This window comes from Scomber japonicus, chromosome 21 (genome assembly GCF_027409825.1).
Source record: "Scomber japonicus isolate fScoJap1 chromosome 21, fScoJap1.pri, whole genome shotgun sequence".
NCBI lineage: Eukaryota > Metazoa > Chordata > Actinopteri > Scombriformes > Scombridae > Scomber > Scomber japonicus.
Genome location: NC_070598.1, coordinates 28090236 through 28109521, shown reverse-complemented (window position 1 = coordinate 28109521; position 19286 = coordinate 28090236). Strand labels below are relative to the sequence as shown.

Here is a 19286-nt window from a genome sequence, read left to right as displayed (position 1 = left end):
TTATGCTCCATCCAAAAGGAAACTCTCTGCATAGAATAATACACACACACACACACACACACACACACACACACACACACACACACACAGTTAAGGACATAAGGAACATCATTCCATACACCTTGATGTAGAGGTTTGCAGAGGAAGCAGCTATCACACATCTGAATCCTCATTAAATGGTGGGACTCTATATAGTGCAAACACACAATACACAAAGAGCCTGGCTCCACTGTGCTGCAGACATTTGGGGGATTTGTGAACTCTGCAAACATGACTGATCTTCTCTGATGAGGACTTCCAGGCCCTGACCAAGTGAAGTGAGGAGGAATGAGGAGAGGAGAGGAGGGGAGAGGAGAGGAGAGAAGAGGAGAGGAGAGGAGAGGAGGGGAGAGGAGAGGAGAGGAGAGGAGTACAGAGAGCGTGCTGGGAAGTGCCAGGCTTAGCTGAGTTCTTCGTCTGGTCTCAATGTTTACAGCCTTACATGGCCTGTATAAGAATGTGAGCATGTATACAGTACAAGGACACACACACACACACACACACACACACACACACACACACACACACACACACACACACACACACACACACACACACACACCACACACACACACACACACAGTCACTAAATGGAATGGAATTTAACACGCACACACACACCTCTCTTCAGGTCTGTAAAAACCTTGATGCCCCTCCTCCTCATGCTGCTGCACACCTTCGCCTGCATTATTATTAGAGAAACTGGAGGTAGAGAGGGAGGAGAGGAGTGAAAGAAGGGGGGGTGGGTGATTGAAGGACAAGTGGAGGAAGAAAAGGTAGACTAAAGCCTCTTCCACACATGGAATCTGTAATGCTAGTGGCTTCATCTATCTGTTAGAGTAATGGCATTTACTATTGTTGTCTCTGTATGTTCCTCAAGATCCTAACTTAAACATTTAAAAACCATCACAGAGGAAAGCAGTGAGATGTAATCATTTCTATTTCTATGCTTGGCTTCAAACTTTCACTTTAGTTGACTCATTTATATCTTATACATGAAAAACACTCACAAAACCTATATCATAATTCAACACATGACCTGCTGTTTCACATGAAATATCACATATGAAAGTCATGTTCTCACAAGTGAAACAGCACAGGTGCTTATATAGTAGATTTGACATGTGAAACCACTTTTACTGTTTAACACTCTTCCATATATTCATCTGCTCTCACTGTTTTACGTCCACTTTGAGTCAGTGAGCTCTTTCCTCTTGTTAGTATATCAGATACTATTTTACCATGTTGTGTGCATGAAGCTCATTACTAACCCTATCCCTGACCACAGCTGAGTGATTTATTTCTATTGTTATTAGTCATATCAGATGTCAGCGCAGAGAAACCTGCACTCAAACCTGTCTGTGACAGGCTAAGATAACCATGTTTCACTTTAAAGGATGAGTTTGCAGTTGTTAAGTGTTTCTAAAACAAACAAACAGAAGTCCCAAGATAAATATATATATATGTGGGTCAATGACGTATAAGGATTTTCAACAGGTCAATTTTAAAATAATAAAAATGGGAATATATATTGCAGTAGTTCAAACATTAAGAATGTAAAGTACACATAAATTCATATTTAAATAAATAGTAATAGTTACTATTAATAGTAAATGAAGTGTTTTATGTGTTTTTTCATCTCAATGAATTAGAACTGACCTTAAAAAAAGTCATGTGGTGCGACCATGATCTATCTTAAAATAATTGAATTTCCTTAACATGCTTAAATATTTTTTTACAAGTTTTGAGTAATATAAAGTGTCTAGAAACAAACTATTTGCATGTCTTTTGAGTTTTTGTAAATAATAATCTCATATTTATGTTCTATAATGTCACAGTTGCCTTCTTAAATGAATGTAAGACTTATTTTTCCTGTAAATTGCTTAAAAATGATTTAAAACATTTAAAAATACAATTCAGTTAAACATACTGTATTAGTGATTAATATTACTGCCACAGAGAATTGATATTTTACGCACCACATGATGAATGGTCACCCCAAATGACATAAAGACCTCATATCATTAAAAATCTATTGAAAGAAATAAAAAAACAATGACTTTAATGCAGAATAGAATTAAACCAGTGGTTTTATTACAATTTCACAGAATTTTTATAAACTCAAACATTTCATAAACATTTTTTAAAACATCAGTGCAGCACGCCTTCATTGCTTTGTCATGAACAAACTTTTCATTTAACTTGACAATGGAAGAAGTCAATTTTGATTATTGAATCATTTAGAACAGAAATATTTATTATCTAGTCATCATCAAGCTGACTTGATTTTATATATTGAATCTTTCCCTACTGTTTTCTTCATTAGTAGCTGAGACAGAAATGCAAAGTCATGCCAAGCAGTGTTTACCTTGCATGGGAGTGTGATCTGGTAAAATAGATTATAACAGTTAGAAATAAATAATGCTTTACAAATAAATGCATGATTGCCAAAATGACATTGCATTTTTCTCATATTATACAAAAATTAAACGTAAACTGTTGCTTCTGAAATCTTAGAAAAAATGACTCAACTTGCATTGTCATTGAAAAGACTCTGCAATGGTCGCACCACATGATATTTGGTCGCACCAAATGATATTTTCAAGTTCAATCAAAATTTAGAGGCACAGAATTGACCACCTAAACAAAACAAGCTAGCTTGCCACAAAAAGGTCACTATGAAATTTATATTCAAAACATATTTGTAGAAATAACGTCATATTCATTGTTTTCTTGAGGTCATACCACATGATATCAAAATATGGCAACTACATACCAGCCATTAAAAAGCTTCATTTTTTCCATATTTTAGAAAGGGGTACAAATCTGCTTGTTACATCCATGGGTCCTTGGCAAACTAGTGTATGATGCAGCATCCTGCCTTAGAATGATTTTCATCATAAAAGTCCCAGAGTGGTTGTTTCTTGATGGTCGCACCACATGATATTTCATAAAATCATCATCGTCAGACAAAGTTTGTTTATATGCCATGACGGAAAAATAAATACAAATGGTTTGTAATTTTGTACAGTACTATAAAACATTCTGGAAAACATGCCACAAAGGGCAGAACATACATTTGAATAGATTTGGAGTAATTTCAAATAAGTAACAGCAGTCATGGCCAGACGGTTGCACCACATGATATTTTATCACTTTAAATAAAAGAAAAATCACTAATAACTTGTGTTTTTGAAAACTTAAAGTGAATACATATGAAGGAAAGCCACTACATATATGTGGTATTTATTTATCCATTTAAACCCTTTTCTAACTGTATAACATGCAGTCGGACTGCAAATGTAGGCGTCACGTCATTGACCCATATATATATATATATATATATACATATATATATATATAATAAATAAATATATGCACAGCAGAGGCAGAGACATCCTGACTTTTATTCCCTCATGAAACGCTGGAACCTACATGTCTGCTGCTCTCATGATAGACATCATCATCTTATGATTGTTCAACTTTTTCAATGTGCTGCCATGGCCCAAGCTGAGATAACCCTAATGACATCACTATGACATCATGCTATCTTCTCAGACCTGACAAAGCTCCTCCAGAGCCACATCAAATATTAAACAACAGTTACCAGCCTGCAGTTTCCATATGAACAGTAAAATCATCTTCTCCAGCCAGACTTAACAGTGTTGTGACACCAAGCCACAAACTAACTCACATCCAATCACACACACACTAGTGACAGACAGACTGCTCTGGTAAGTAAGGGTCAGCACCTTGAGGTGTGATCATCTTGAGTGTGACAGGAGCAGAGTCTTATCTTACATACCAAGCATTCTCTAAGTCTGTCTGCCTTCTGCTTTTAGGCAGGACAGAGATCAGATGTTAAGGTCTGGAGCTACGTGAAGGAGGATTAGTACACAGCCAGATAATCCATAAAAACAAAGGCAAAATTTAAAAAATCATGTGTTATTAAACAGACCAGGTTCTGAAATGAGGAAGGATTTGAATTTTTCTCTCAATCTAAACCAGTTTAAATGCTCTGTAGACACCTCAGTCATAAAAGCAACAGTATAGTTCAAACAAAGCACACAACCAATGTATTTCTGTCACTTTCCATGTGTATGGATTTATTGCATCTCTAGCTATGACAGTACCTTGACTTTCTCTACTGTGTGTAAAGTGTCTATGGGAAGCCTATATCATGGAAAGATAACTGATCACAGCTTGATGGGTTAATCAGACTAAGCAGGGACAGAGAGCACATTGCTGAAAAGCTAACAAACAGCAGAAGAGAAGCTGCCCTTGCACCAGGCAGAAAGCAAAAACATTCAATAGCTGAGAGTGATACTGACATCGATCTGTTCTTCTTGAAAAGTCAGTCACGTCAGCTGTCCCAAGACAAGTAGCAAACCAGAGTTAATGGTGTATCAATACTGCTGTAACTGAAGAGCAGACACTAAAAGTGAAACAGGGTCCGAAGGGTCAGGCAGCCAAGGACAAGACAGACAAACAGGAGGAGACATTGAGAGAAACGACAAATAGATACAGACGACAAAGTACATATACCTGAAGATATGATTGTGTCTGTGAAGGAGAAGATTATTATAGAAGACGGTGGGAGCTAGAAAGGTTATTAAGCATCAGCAAGAAGTTGACTTTTAGCAAAGAAGGCAGCTCAGTGGATGAGACAGAATTAGAGTTAGAAGAACTGAACATTTGTGTGATAGCATTGCAGAAAATCTTACAGAGAAACAAGAATTAGTTGAGACAGCATTTCAAAAACATCCACTAAAATTTGTCAAATCGCCCTTCAGCATGGAGAAGTCAGTATTCTGAATACAAAGAAGCAAGGAGGAGAAGATGCAGAGAGGTTCAGTAAATGAGTGTCATGTAATTGAAAATCAGAGTAGGCTCCAGATCAAACAGGAAGTAGCAGGGATGTTTATGTTGTGTCATGTGTACTTAGTATGCTGCTGACCACAAATGTTATGTACCAGTTATGTTAGTGGTATCTATCCTGGGACACACTGCTGACTTCTACCTCAGCTTGAACTGGTGGGCTCTGGTTGGGACTTCTGTGTCAGCTACATACACAGAATGGATTTTTATTGAATATATTGATTACTCTGCCAGGTAAGTCTCTGAAGAACATCATTAACTACAACAAGATTAAGTTCCTTAATACACCACGCCGACAAACTAACTTGAAGGAGGGACTATGGGAAATAACAGCAGATCTCTGTGTGGAAGCAGGGTTAGCAGCAGCAGGCAGGAGTCCTGGTTTCAACTAATATCACATAAAGTGTGCAGGCCTAACCCTAACCCTTCCTTCCTCCCTTCCTTCCTTCCTTCCTTCCTTCCTTCCTTCCTCCGTTTCTTCCATCTGTCCTTCCTTCTTTCCTTCCTCCGTTTCTTCCATCTGTCCTTCCTTCTTTCCTTCCTTCCTTCTGTCTGTCCTTACTAACTTTCTTCCCTCTTTCCTTTTGTCTGTCTTTCCTTCTTTCCCTTCTTATTTCCTTCCTTCCTTCCCTCCATCTTTTTAATGATCTGGCCCACATGAGATCAAATTTGTCTGTATGTGGCCCTTGAATAAAAATGACGGCTCATGTGGGTCATTACAGTTTGTGCATGGCAAAATACAACTCCAGATAGATTTCCCATGTTTTCAGATATAATAGACCTACTTTCCAAAGAAGTGATCGTTCCAATAAAAAGCTGTTGCCATAGAGTTCTGTGGATTATCCAGAGTAGCTTCTGTAATGATGTTACTGCAGCACCACAGTTGTGCTGCAGTAGCATCTAACATTGGACTGAACACCAATTATGAGGTGTAAAGAGTAGCTCTCACACCTCTGTGGTGTTATAACCACATGGTTCATTCAGACATTTTAACACCAAGTTGTTGACAAAGCTGTGGGGATTTACAGATAAAGACAGCACTCTGATGATGTCTGCTTTTTCATACTAATTGGAAAGGAAGCAGATTATTACTTCCCATCTGAGCAATAAGACTCTTCACATGACATTATACTAAATGTTAAAGTAATTAAATTCATGCAAGGTTGAAATGCTGAATGATTGAATTTGCTTGGGTTAGGGTAACACGGTCATAAAGTTTTGTATTTTGCTGTTGTTTTGCATGTGATTGTGTTTGTGTCCTTCACATTTCAGTGAACAGATAGGTCCATAATGAACACTGCAGGGAGCACAGAGGCCTCAGATTGCATGTTGCACACACACACTGAGCTCAATCACAACCCAACTTTAATGTATTTTGCATATTTCACTTTTCAAGTATTTCATATCTAAAACATGGTTTACTGAAATATCAAATGTTAAAATACAGCTATTAATGTGACTCTAAAGCATGTTAGATTAATGTATGAATCTTACTATAATGTTGTTCAGGTGTCACTGAATGGATCCAGGATTTCACAGAAACATCAGTAGCCTACTGATGTTGTGTTTGTTGTCCACAGCTGGCTGTGTGTCACAGCTGGCTGCAGCATCACACAGCAGCTGTAATGGTAAGTGCATCTCCAAACACGTAGCACAGCAGCAGTAACTTCATTAACAGTGGATCAGTCAGGCTCTAATGGTCATTAATGTTCAGTGTTCTGCTGCACACACACACACACAGGTCAGCTGTTACACACAGTCTTGCTTGGACTACACAAGCCCAGACAAGCCAGAAGTGACTGATATAGTTTATCTGTCTTAAAGTGATTGCTTGATTATTGTTATTATCTCTAGTCATTCACTTTTATTTGTAATATGTAGTTTCCTGTTAATGCTGTGTACTTCCCATGCAAAGTATCCATATATTGTTATTGTTATATTCTTAAATTACAAAAAAATCAAGAAAAAAAATCCCAGTCTCAGTTGAATTGAAGCCATGTGATACGAAACATTTGTTCAGCCATTAAAGCTGCCGTAATCAGTATACTTTATATTAGTGCATCAAATGATTATGTGTGATGTGAAAGCAGTCACATATAGGATTGAACCCACAGAGAATTATCAGCAACTCTGCAGTTCCCCTCAGCTTCAAATAGCCTTTAAGCCTCTTTTAGCTCTTATTAGTTTTGGCATCTTCACTGTTTTGGTTCAGTCTCTGTGCGCTCATCATCTGCATCTCCACAGCAGCAGCAGGCAGATGTTTTCAGTGAAAAATCTCTGATAAACCCACATTACACTACCTTCCCACCAGCAAACAGCAGACACACACAGTTAGAGACTAGCTGATTAACACAGAGGAGAATTTAGCAGCTAAAGAGACACATATTTGTCTTAGCTAGACAGCTGGTGGAGACCAAAACAGCGCTGAAAGGACAGAGAATACTGGACATACATTCACCAGGTGGACACATGTTATGTTATGGTATGTTCACCATGACAACATTTTACAAGGTGTTATGTCAATGTCACTTGAGTCAGAGACACACTGGAATCTGAAATGAGTTGCATTGTGGGTAATGTAGGCACCAGGTTTTTGATGACAAAGAAGAACCAGTGGAATAAAAAAAGACCATAAATGGATATTGTTTCCTGGTCATTCACAAAGACTCACAAAGACAACACTGTTAAATCCAGCTGATGTTTAGGAATGTAACAAAAAGTCATAAAACAAATGTGTGAAATAAATCAGACTGCTCTTAGAGACTACTTTAGAATCAGTAGTGACACTACGGCAATGCTTTGGGACGGGAAGAAGAAAGCAAACAGGGACAGAGAAGATGCTTTCATGTCTACTTTAAAGCCTGTGTCGCCATGCAAAAACACCATGGAAGTCATGCAATTGGCAGCAATAGGCATTTGTCAACCTGTAATTGAATTGCTACCCTCCCCCCATCTTTTCAAACACCCCTAATTCTGTCTATGCTGTCTCTCTGCCTGCCTGTCAATCAACAGGAGTCTGCGTGCAGGCAGCTGTATCATCAAACCGTGTGTCAAAGCTGCTCTGCCCTTCCCAGCGGTGACGGGCAGAGTGGCAACAAGGCGAGAGTGAGGGATGGATTCGATGAAGACAGAGTCGCAGAAAGGAATAAGTAGGAGAGAGTTTCAGCCTCAGTTCTTATCAGCCTGGGGGGGTCGGCTTGCCCTGCCATCAGAGGAAATCTATTTAAAGGAGAAGACTTCTCACTATACGCCTGCCAATGAGAGAGCAGAGATGGGGAAGCAGTCTTTTCTTCCTCCTCTCTTCGTTCTCCAGCAAAGACAAAGAGAAATAATTTGAGCTTTCTGTATAGTGGGGGTGCTGCCAAGCCAGCCACAGGGAGTTGGTTGATTACACATTGTCTATTTAATAAAGTGTTTTAATGCTCCATTAGATGTATGGAGGCTGTAACAGGCGCCTCTTAGGAAGTGATACACTGGGACTCTAAAGACATTAAACTGATAAAGGATTATCTATTAAGTGAAAAGATAAGAGTCAGTCAAAAGATAGAAATGCCATCTGTTGATCCTGATGTGATAAAGTTTGAACTTTGAATGCCTTGCTTTAAAAAGCATGAGGCATGCTGGGAGAAAATGATTGTATAGGATGATATCATACGTAAGTTTAATACTTGTTCATAAAATTAGTGAAAAAAAAGAATGCAGCCTGCTTTAAAACAATTAAAGTTAAAGATTAGAAAACATTTCATTGAATCAAATTTGTAAGCCATAACTGCTCTAAATGCTCAGAACAGATTTTTTTTATAGTTGCAATAACACTTAATGTACTATATGTGAAACACTAAGGGAAATTGTGCAATAATAACAGCAGTTTAGTACTATATAGTTATACTATCTTTTATAAGCACTTTTAAAAACTTTAACAACACACACACACACACACACACACACACACACACACACATATATATATATATATATATATATATATATATAATGAAACAACTAAATAATAAACGTCTCTGCTCTCTCTCTCCAAGCACAAATATCATCATCATTTAATCTTTTAAAAAAACAAAACACAACAAAACAAACTGAGTCATTTGTGAAAGAGCTGCTCGCTGTAGTTTTTAACTAATGTTTCAGCAGCAGATGAACACACAGGTTAACGGCAAACAATTCACCTTCTATTACTGTAACTTCAAACTATGCATGATCACTATCAGCTACAGATGTCATCAACAAACAAACAAGGACATTGTAATCATCAAAAATCATGAGGTCAATTTTAAAGCAATCCATGTCCAACAGTTTATTCATACCAACATTTTAGATCTTATTAGCAGTTAGATCAGTCATCATTCAAAGACAAGCCTAAGGAGACCATTGATTTGTGATAAAAAACAACCCTCACTAGATGAAATCATGTGCCAGCACAGTATTCCATCTCTTTTATAGAAGGCGCTGTGCTCCTCTTACATGACGTAATGGCTGTTTGGAGAAAACAATGCCATTAAGCACAGCTAATTGCTCCCAGCACTTTAGATCATCCTTCTGCTTTAACACCCGCTGCAGGGGCGACTTTACCTCTGGTTTATTAATCATCATCATCACACACTGGAAAAACAATACTGCCTGTTGAAGGTTAATATGTGATAGTAAATTATAAACTATTTATAATCATATTTTATTGTTGAATGTTCACAACTTGTAGCTACAACAAGCTTTCAATATGAAATAGTGATTATATACTGTATGTATGTGACAACTTGAACAGACAGCTGAGAGTTTAACTGAGAGCAAAGCAACTGAAAGTGATGTAAGGCAATCAGCTGATGATTTCTCACAAACACTCGTTGGTTGAGTACAGACACTGGCCTGCAGAGAGTAGATCAAGACAAAAGACAAAGGTTCTGTTTGCTGCTGGAAAGGTTTGTCACTGAGCTGACTAAATGTTTGCTACAATAATCTAAGTGTAAGGAGAGATTTGTTGACCAGATGGGGCCTGTATCTGAATGTGACCTGGTATCAGATCCCATACCTAAGGATCAGTTTATGCTTGATCAGAAGTAGTTTTCTACATACATATCAAATCAACAGCTGATTTGATCATTGGTTTCAGAAAGCAGGACCTTTGGCCTTTCACTTGTCCTTCATTTATCTTTAACTAGTCCAGGCTCAAAAGTTACTTGTAAGGATAAGAATGACAGTACAGATGCTAAAGACACTCTGAGTTCTGTTTCAATGGGACTTTAATGTTGATGTTTAAGCACACAGAGAAATAAAGAGTGTGCGTCCTGGACACAATTCACCATGCAGCATCATCCCTCCCTGCTGCTGACAACACTGTCACACAAAGAGCCAAGTGAAGTCATCAGTACAGGAGGTTATACTAATGTCTGGTTCAACAATCGTGTAACCACATTTTATATTCTATTAGTCATTCACATTTGCATTGATCAAGGCTAAACATGAGAAATAAATATGATAACATTGCAGTGAAGTAATATTGTTTTTTCTTCTTAAAACTGTAAATGTAATTATTATTTATTGGTCAAAACACATTTTATAAAATGTGCACCTACAGTTCTTCCTGCTGATGGTTATGAAAGGGAATGGACTGTCTGGTTGCACTGACACAGTAAACTGTCCTAACAAGTGTTGTCTAGTTTTAGTTTTAGTGCTTTGAATTATTATAATGATCATGTTCAAAATGTAAACTATAGAGCAGTTTATTTAGCTCATATCCCACATCTATGAGTCACCAGCAGAGATGTCCCTCCCTGACACTGGGATGACTGCTGCTTAAGTTATGCTATTGGCATAGATGACGACCATAGTTCACAAGTAATTGCATGAGTTATGTTCTTTGTTTTTCTGTCCTCATCTCAACAAAGTAACTTAAGCAGAGGTAGAACATGAAGACGCCTCAGGCTCAATGGATGTTCCACAGCGACCTATTTCCCAGAGAGCCCTGTGCATCCTTTTTTTTGTGATGGATGCTTTCAGACATCCTTCCCTCCTCCCCTCATTGCTTCTTGCCCCACAGATGAGGACAGTTGGCTGTGTGTGTGTACGTGTGTGTGTGTGTGTGTGTGTGTGTGTGTGGATGGCACATTCGCCAGCTGGCATTGCTTTAATTCACACGCCTACAGAGAAGCAAGCGTTAACACAAGCATGAACCAGTCACAGACATATTTCCACTTGACCTCTATGGCATCATTGTGATTACTTTGAATGTATGAGGACGATGCAGCATAGAGGCCTGCAGGAGGAAGTGACGTGTGAAGTGGTGGTTTGGGGTCAAGCAGGACAGAGGCCTGTAGGGGACATAACACACCATACAACGTCATGCTGTATGTCGGTAAACCAATGAGAATGAAACTCTAATCATGGGGTTAGCAAACAGTTAAAATATCTGTAGACACGGAGTGCCTTGGTAGCTGACTGGTTATCATGTATGCCACACAACGGCAGCGTTCCTGGTTCAATTCCAGCTAAGGACCTATGCTGCAGGTCCTTCCCCTCTCTATCTCTCTATCTCTATCTCTCTCCCTCTCTGTGTGAACACTCCTGCCCACATACTGAAGCTCATGGTTTAATGGCTTAATTTCACTGATATTATGGCTGTAATATTTAGGTATCAAGTATATTTATATTGCACATTTCATACAACCGATGTAAACTCAATGTGCTTCAAAGGAATAGATCATACTTGACAGAAAACAGAAAATGAGATGATGATACATATATAACGGAAGAGGATTAGGGCTACTGTGGGAAAAAAGTGAGTTCTGAGAACCTTTTTTCCCACAGTAGCCCTAATCCTCTTCCGTATAAAACACATAAGACAACATATAAAATTAGAAAGTAAGAAGGTATTACAATAAAGAGATTAGGAGATTATAAAATGGTGTTATTATTACTATTATTAAGGAATAATAATAAAATGAAGCTTTTACCTGTTAACCACACACATACTTGAAGGCTGTATAGTTTGTTTAACTATCCACATACAGTGTGTACACTCAACCAGTCATGGCCATCTTGAGACAGTAAATCAGATTATAGTTAAATTCTAATTTTGCGTCAGCAGTTTGTGTTTGACCCTGTCCTGTTTCAACATGAATGAAAAAAGACAAAGTTTTTATCCTAAAAGTCTCTTACTTTCCAGGGAAGTCTGCTCATACTAGTGTTCTACTAAAGCAACGTGCTCCACGATGAGAGACGGTCATGTGAGAGATATTACAGGAGAGAATAGCATAGAGCTGCAGAGACATACAGAGGAAGCTGCGAGTGAAAGAAGTTTCCTAGCAACTACTTAGTATAGAGCCAATAATGATAAAGTGCAGTAAAAGAACTATCCTCAAGATCCATCTCCTTTAACATGAGCAACAATGAGGTCAACATCAGCACCAGGGTGAAATAGTATGTGCTTCTTCTATTTATTTCAAGAGCTCAATAGGGCAGAGTGAGAGGGAGCGTGTGTGTGTGTGTGTGCGCGCGCGCGTGTGTGTGTGTGTGTGTGTGTGTGTGTGTGTGTGTGTGTGTGTGTGTGTGTGTGTGTGTGTGTGTGTGTGTGTCTGTCACCGTGGCTAAGTGTTGTTCAGGAGACAGCTGTGTTCCTGTCACTTTGCCAGCATTAAATGGAAGGACTTTTCATTTGGCCCAAGAATGGTCCTCCAACCTAAATCAGATTAAACTTCTCTTCTAATTTCCATCAGTGGAAATCTCAACCTCAAGCTCTATACTTCACTCCCTCTCTTATCTGTCAAGGGCAAAAACAACCCATCCCTGTGCTTCTGTCATTCACATCTGGCTATGTATACTCCAAATTCTCAGGACATTATGCTTCATTTTTAAACTTGGATGGATATTCAGGGATTCAGCCTATATTCCATTTCATGCTAACAATCATGTTGAAGTTTAAACATGTAAGACATCACATGGCTATTGATAACACTGTAACACTGTGATTACAGCTTTTAAAGACAGTGTAAAGTGAATTCAGACACACTAAATAGGTCATAAATGTATTTCTAAAAAAGGTGTAAAAAGCATTTCAACCATTTAGATTTTAATTGTGGAGCTAGGCTTCACAAACTGTGTTTCAACATTTCTGTGTTCAGGATTTAGTGGGTGCCCTGCTGCTGTAGAGGTATAAATACATTCAGCGCACACTACTACTATTATAGGCTACCGTTAGCCAATTAGCTGAGTTAGCTGCCGAGTTAGCCACCGAGCTAGCAGCAGAAAGCTCTCAGATGTAGCATCCATGTTTCTGGTAGAGATGGTGACTTTGATTGACAGGTGACACTTGGTAGGGGGCGGGGTTTCAGCGAACTCAGTCAGCACTCCCACAGTGTTTGGGAGCAGAGAAAGAGGCTGATTTTTACACAACTTTGAAGCCTAATTTCATATATTTGGTGATTTTTTTTATCATTCAAATTTGGCAGGGTGGTTAACAACACACTTTTCTGTGGTATGACAAACTCAGAACACATATTTATTCTTACTTTACACAGACTTTAATGTCTTCAGTTCAGTAGTAAGTTCAGTACAAGAGGTCTAGTACTGTAGAAATACGGTTTATAAGGCTATTAGCTCAGCTGAACTACGTCTCTACAGCACAGTTAGTCATTGCATTGCATTGGTTGGTGTGGAGCTGTTTCAGTCACTGATACTGATGATTCAGTACAGCCAGTTCAACTTGAGGTTAAAGATCTGCGGTTCACAAAATGTACTAAACCATTCTCTAATTTGGGTGACTACTTTAAAATGTACTGTACCTTTCATGGCACAGTCTTGGTCATGTTGATCAGAGTTCAATCTTGACCTGATGGAGGCACTACACCAAGTCAGAGAGTCTCCATTGTCCTTAGGAATCTTCTGAGGAACTGGACAGATTCAAGATTGGTCATGATTCTCCTGGACCAATGAGTTGGACTGATGGAGCAACTAACTGACCAACAATACCCTGCTCATATGGGACATATCATGCAAATTTCCAGCTGTATAGTTTTATTTGGGGGCTTTACTGGAATATATTTGCACAATTTACAGTTAAAAATTCTGAATGTATCTTATTCTGGTCTTTATGCAGCCTCTCAGTTCAGCCTCTGTCTGAAACAGACCGTTTTAGCTCCAGTCTCCCACTGACCCCACTCTGTTCTGATTGGCCAGCTCTGGGGCTTCATAAATAAATAATAGTGGTAGGATTTCACTTCTTTGTATAATTGTTCATTGTAAATATATTTGTACATGTTAGAGTCAGAATCAGATCCAGAATATGAGAGTGCAACAAAGATCACAGATCAGATGACTGTATATGGACATGTGCATTGAGCTGATGTTATTTAAGTGTTGCAAACTAAGAGTTCAGTGCAGCTGAAACCTGAGCCTGCTTCAAACAGAAGGAAGTGTCCAACAGTGTTTTTGTCAATTGGAGTGTAGCTGTTCCAAATGGGTATCAACACTTTGGCTTCAGGCAAGGTTGCATGACACATCATACAAGCTAGTTTATTTCAAGCATACTGAACCGTTACAGCTATTTCATTTTATTACAGAAAGATCAACATAGTGGGATCCAAAACTGTTGATAAGAGATAGAATTCAAATATTTTCTGATGATCCTTTCCAGGTATGAAGCTGTTGTAAAGCTACACTACTTTAGCCTTTGCTCCACCACAGGAGGTCATGACATTTTAAATAGTGACTAATGCTGTTGTTTTTTTGGGTAGGAACAGTCTCTAACTTTGCCCAGCTGATGATTACCAATTCAAATCATAGCTTGAAACACAGCTTTAGGTGCATTATTGATACATCCAAATGAGTAGTTATAATAGACAGGCTCTATGGGTTTATAAGGCACTGGGAGCAAATAAAAGCTGCTGTGTGTGTGTGCGTGTGTGTGTGTGTGTGTGTGTGTGTGTGTGTGTGTGTGTGTGTGTTTATGTGAGAGAGGGCGAGAAGAAGAGAGATTATGACTGCCAAGATAAATTGAGAGTAGCAGCATTGGTCAAGGACAGTTTGTATATACTGTGAATTGTATGTGACACATTTCTTTACATATACACTTCTAAGTGTGTGTGTGTAATGTGTGTGAATATAACAGCATGCCTGCACATATGCTTCTCTGTCCAGCTCTGATTTATCAACAAACACTTAATATTCCAGAGGGAATATTCAGTGCTGTATCTGACCCTCCTCCCACTCTACTGTACATTTTCATCCCCCTCTCCTCCCTTTCTAGAATGTACACACTCAATCCTTTACAACTTAAAAACCACACACACAAACACACACACACACACACACACACACACACACACACACACACACACACACACACACACACACACACACACACAGTATGACTGACAAAGCCGCCACAGCAACAACTGGGAGACATGATAAAGCTAATGTGATGCCTTTGCAGTGAGGCAGATCCTGGCTAAATGCCACAGTGGTATGAGCTAATATGTCTTCCCTCCACTGATTTTTGCTGCTCCCAGCTTTGCATCATGCAGCAGTACATATTCCTGTTTCTAATCCCAGTATTTATCCTGCCAGCTGCAGTGAACACAGTCCCATGACAACAACAGACATATTTGGTGGACAGGTAACAGTGAATGAGAGGAAAGCATACATATCAATCATAGTATGGAAATGGATACATTCAGCCGTGTACACAAACAAACAAACAAGCAACACACAAGCAGGAGGACATCACTGTAAGACGATACAACATTTCAAGGCCTGCAGCCAGTGTCCATGAAAAACTGCTGCTGTTTACCAAACCATGAAACAATATTTGATTTGTATGGATATGTTGTGTTTCTCAATGTTATATCATTTTATATGTCATTGGACACATTGGTTTTGGACAATTGGTTGAATCTTATTTATTCTTAATATTTCATAAACTAATCAACAATGAAGTTTGAGTCCTGATGAAAAGAACTGTTTTTAGCAGTGAGACAGTTCCTGATTCAAATCAAAATGTTGCTCATTGCTATTCATCTATTTTTTTTGGCAAGATTCTTGAATAGTTGCTTGTGTATAGACATTTAATGTTTGAGAATGCCTGTTGTTAAAATTTGAAAAGATAAAGAAAATGTTTTAAAACCCCCAAAACCATCTTGTACTGTAGGTGCATCCTGGTGGTCGACTGCTTTTATACACTGATCATGTAAGTGTAATATTGTTGGTTTGGGTCTGCCTACGAACCTTTGTTGCCTGCCAACCCCCCCCCCCCCCCATGGCAAAATTCCTGGAAATATACTTTAAAAAGAAGAACAGCATTGATAGCAGAAATGATTCCTGTTGTCCAGAGAGCTGTGAGAGCTCATGGTCAATCAGTTTCTGCATATTGTGCCTGAAGGCTAACGTAACGCTGGCAAACAGAACGCAGCCCAGTGCAGCAGATAAGCACACACATTTGACTCTGTAGCAAACTGTGGCTATGAAAGGTGAAGCTGTTGGTATTTTCTGGTTCTTTCTGCAGGACTAGAAAGCCGAGCAGCTGGCCCACCCAAACACATCAACACAGCACCTACCCTGTCAGTGGGTGTCAGCTGAACGGCTGGCATGACGCACATACACACACACTGTACATCTAACCCATCCCTGAATAACACACTAACCTCATGGCAGTGTGTCAGCCTACTGCCATGTGCATGAAAAAAGAAGACTTTATATTGGTGTGTGTGTGTGTGTGTGTGTGTGTGTGTGTGTGTGTGTGTGTGTGTGTGTGTGTGTGGCATTTACCTGTGGTGGAGTGCAGACTCTCCAAGCTCCAATAGCGAGACAGGACCCCCCTCAGAGTGCCACCCAAGCTACCTCCTCCACCTCCCCCCATACATCCACCCACCCCGAGACCTCCGTCCACCATGCTGTCCACTACTCCGCCTGTCGGGCTCCCTCCATCCGATTCAGACCCTGGTGACAGCCCTGAGCTGCAGCTACCGCTGCTGCCACAACTGCCCCCTGGTAGGGGCACGCCCCCCTCCGAGCCCTGCTGGGTCCGCATCCCGATCCGGACGCACAGCAACAAGGGGGGGGAGTACAAGTACAGAGGTGAGTGGAAATAAGGAGGAGGCGAGGCGACTGAGCAGGTGGTTTATTCCCCCGGCAGGGAGAGAACGCAGAGGAGGAGGAGGAGGAGGAGGAGGAAGAGGTTGCCTCCTATCTACTGCACTATTCGCTGAGGTAAGCTTCAGCTGTCAACTTGCTGCTTCCTCCTCCCATGCACAGAAAAGGAGAGCTGTAGCAGTGCTCCTTGCCTCCCTTCACCTCTTTGCTCTGGATCGCCTCTCATACAGCAGCTTCCTCCTCTCTCTCTACTTCTCTGGGTCTCTCTGCCCATTTGCACTGCTTCATTTCCTCACATTAAGTCACACAGTCTCTCTCTCTCTCTCTCTCTCTCTCTCCCTCTATATCTATCTCCCTCTCTCTCTCTCTCCCTCTCCAGGCTGACATCAGTGGGGGTCCTGCAGGGGGTTTCTGCTGCTCAACTGTGTCGTTTGTCTGCTAGCAACAGCATGGACGGCTCACTAACAGCGCAGGATTCATTAAGGTGGAGACTGACGACAGCCAGCCCTCCATCCTCCCTCAGTCCAACCCACCTTCCTCCGCCCTTCCAAACACACAAACATGCAGCCATGCACACACACATGCACCTCACATTGTACTATTTCTAGGCATTTTTTGTCATATCCTGTGTGTGACAGTAATTAATGAAGTATATTCTAAATATTATGGAGAAGCTGTAAAATATACAGCATCAACATAACACTAACAATGCATGAAGGATTCAACAGCAGTGAACTTGCCACAGCAGTGTAGCACAATCCACATATTAATAATATCAGCTCAAATTATGATAAATAAATAAGATAGTAGACCCATAGCAGAGGAGGTGGGATCAAGATGTTTTGCAAACTGATGTGTATAAATCAGTTTCAGTGTGATATACATTTTAACATTGATTTACTTTTAAACAGTAAGATCACAGCAGGCTGCTCTACTGCCCTCTGTAGTTGACTGTTTGATGTGATGTGTGCTCTGTTGCACCTCAGATGACACCAGCAGTGATGTCACCATGCACTAAGTGAGGAGAGGTTAACAATCACAATTTCCAAAGTTTAAGAGATACACAGATACAGTTTACTATCATATTCACATTTAAGAATTTTTTGTTAAAAAAATGAAAACATGATTCATTAGCATCAGAGATTCACTTGTTTTCAATCACTGAAGCTCCAAAGTAAAGCCAGCTGCTGTCAGGCTGCTCTTTAAAGCTTCACTTTTGTGATATGTGCCTGTCAGATGTCTGCCTTGCTCCAATACACTGGAGGTGATGGAGTTTAGTCTGAATCAAGAGCAACATCACCAGAAATGGTGTTTCTGTTACTTTAGGCAATGTTAAAGTCATCCTTGTCAGGATGTTTTGTGGTATTTAAATTATGTCAATATTAACAATAACAGTATTTCTTGTATTCAGTCCCATTTGTTTGAGTTTTTTATGTTTAATCAGTCCACGCACACATGCACATGTCACAAGAAAGTCTGGATAGAAAGCATAGATGGAGCAATGATACTTCTAACACAGCAACACTAAAGCTCACCAGACTGACTGCTGAAAAATGTCAAATAATACTGAGAGTATATGTGATTTAAACATGAAACACACACTGTAGACACCATATTTGGAATAAGGCTCATGTAAAGCAGAGTACTCACTCTTTACTAAATCAAATGCCTTTACACAACTTTTTTTGTATACCGTACTTAACATGCAGCTCAGAGGCAGTGTCACCCACAAAGTACATGAAAATAGCAAAGCCCTATCATAGTTGACACACACTGACTATATCTGGAACAGTGAGTCTGAGCTGAGCAGAGCCTGATTAAACAGTTCAATGTCTAACTTTAAAAGATCAGAGCACTATTGTTACTAAGGCTTAATGAAACCCCCTTACAGAAGATTACTTGAAAAAAAAAACAACAGATACATGGCTGTACATATGAACTCTGCTCAGCTGAGGATCAGGATGATAATGCATAGTACTGTTTAAGATTAAAGTGGCGTTTATTATGTGTGCGCTGCCTTTCTCAGTCCCACACGGCCCAGCACAGAAAGGTGGCACTGCACTTGCCTTATGATTCAGCTCACAATTGAATTTAGTCCAATGAATCTAATTACACTGAAGACATCTGCAGCAAGACCACTGACCTCACTGTAAGAGTGTGTAGTCTACTGTCTGACAGTGTGTGTGTGTGTGTGTGTGTGTGTGTGTGTGTGTGTGTGTGTGTGTGTGTGCGTGCACACACATAAGCAGGCTAGCCCTCTGTGCATGAGTGATGCAAAG

The 19286-nt window shown here is 39.7% G+C and overlaps 1 protein-coding gene across 2 annotated transcripts in view; it reads right to left on the bottom strand.

Moving 5' to 3' along the window:
• Window positions 1–19286, bottom strand: part of arhgef4 (Rho guanine nucleotide exchange factor (GEF) 4) — a 65277-nt gene that overhangs the window by 42431 nt on the left and 3560 nt on the right. The window contains exon 1 of one of the 2 annotated variants that reach the window (XM_053342512.1): window positions 16684–16945. The exons of the other annotated variant lie outside the window; for it this stretch is intronic. Coding sequence (XP_053198487.1) covers window positions 16684–16945 — 262 coding nt within the window. Of the gene's footprint in view, window positions 1–16683; window positions 16946–19286 lie in introns of those variants that run through there. 2 annotated transcript variants of the gene reach the window in all.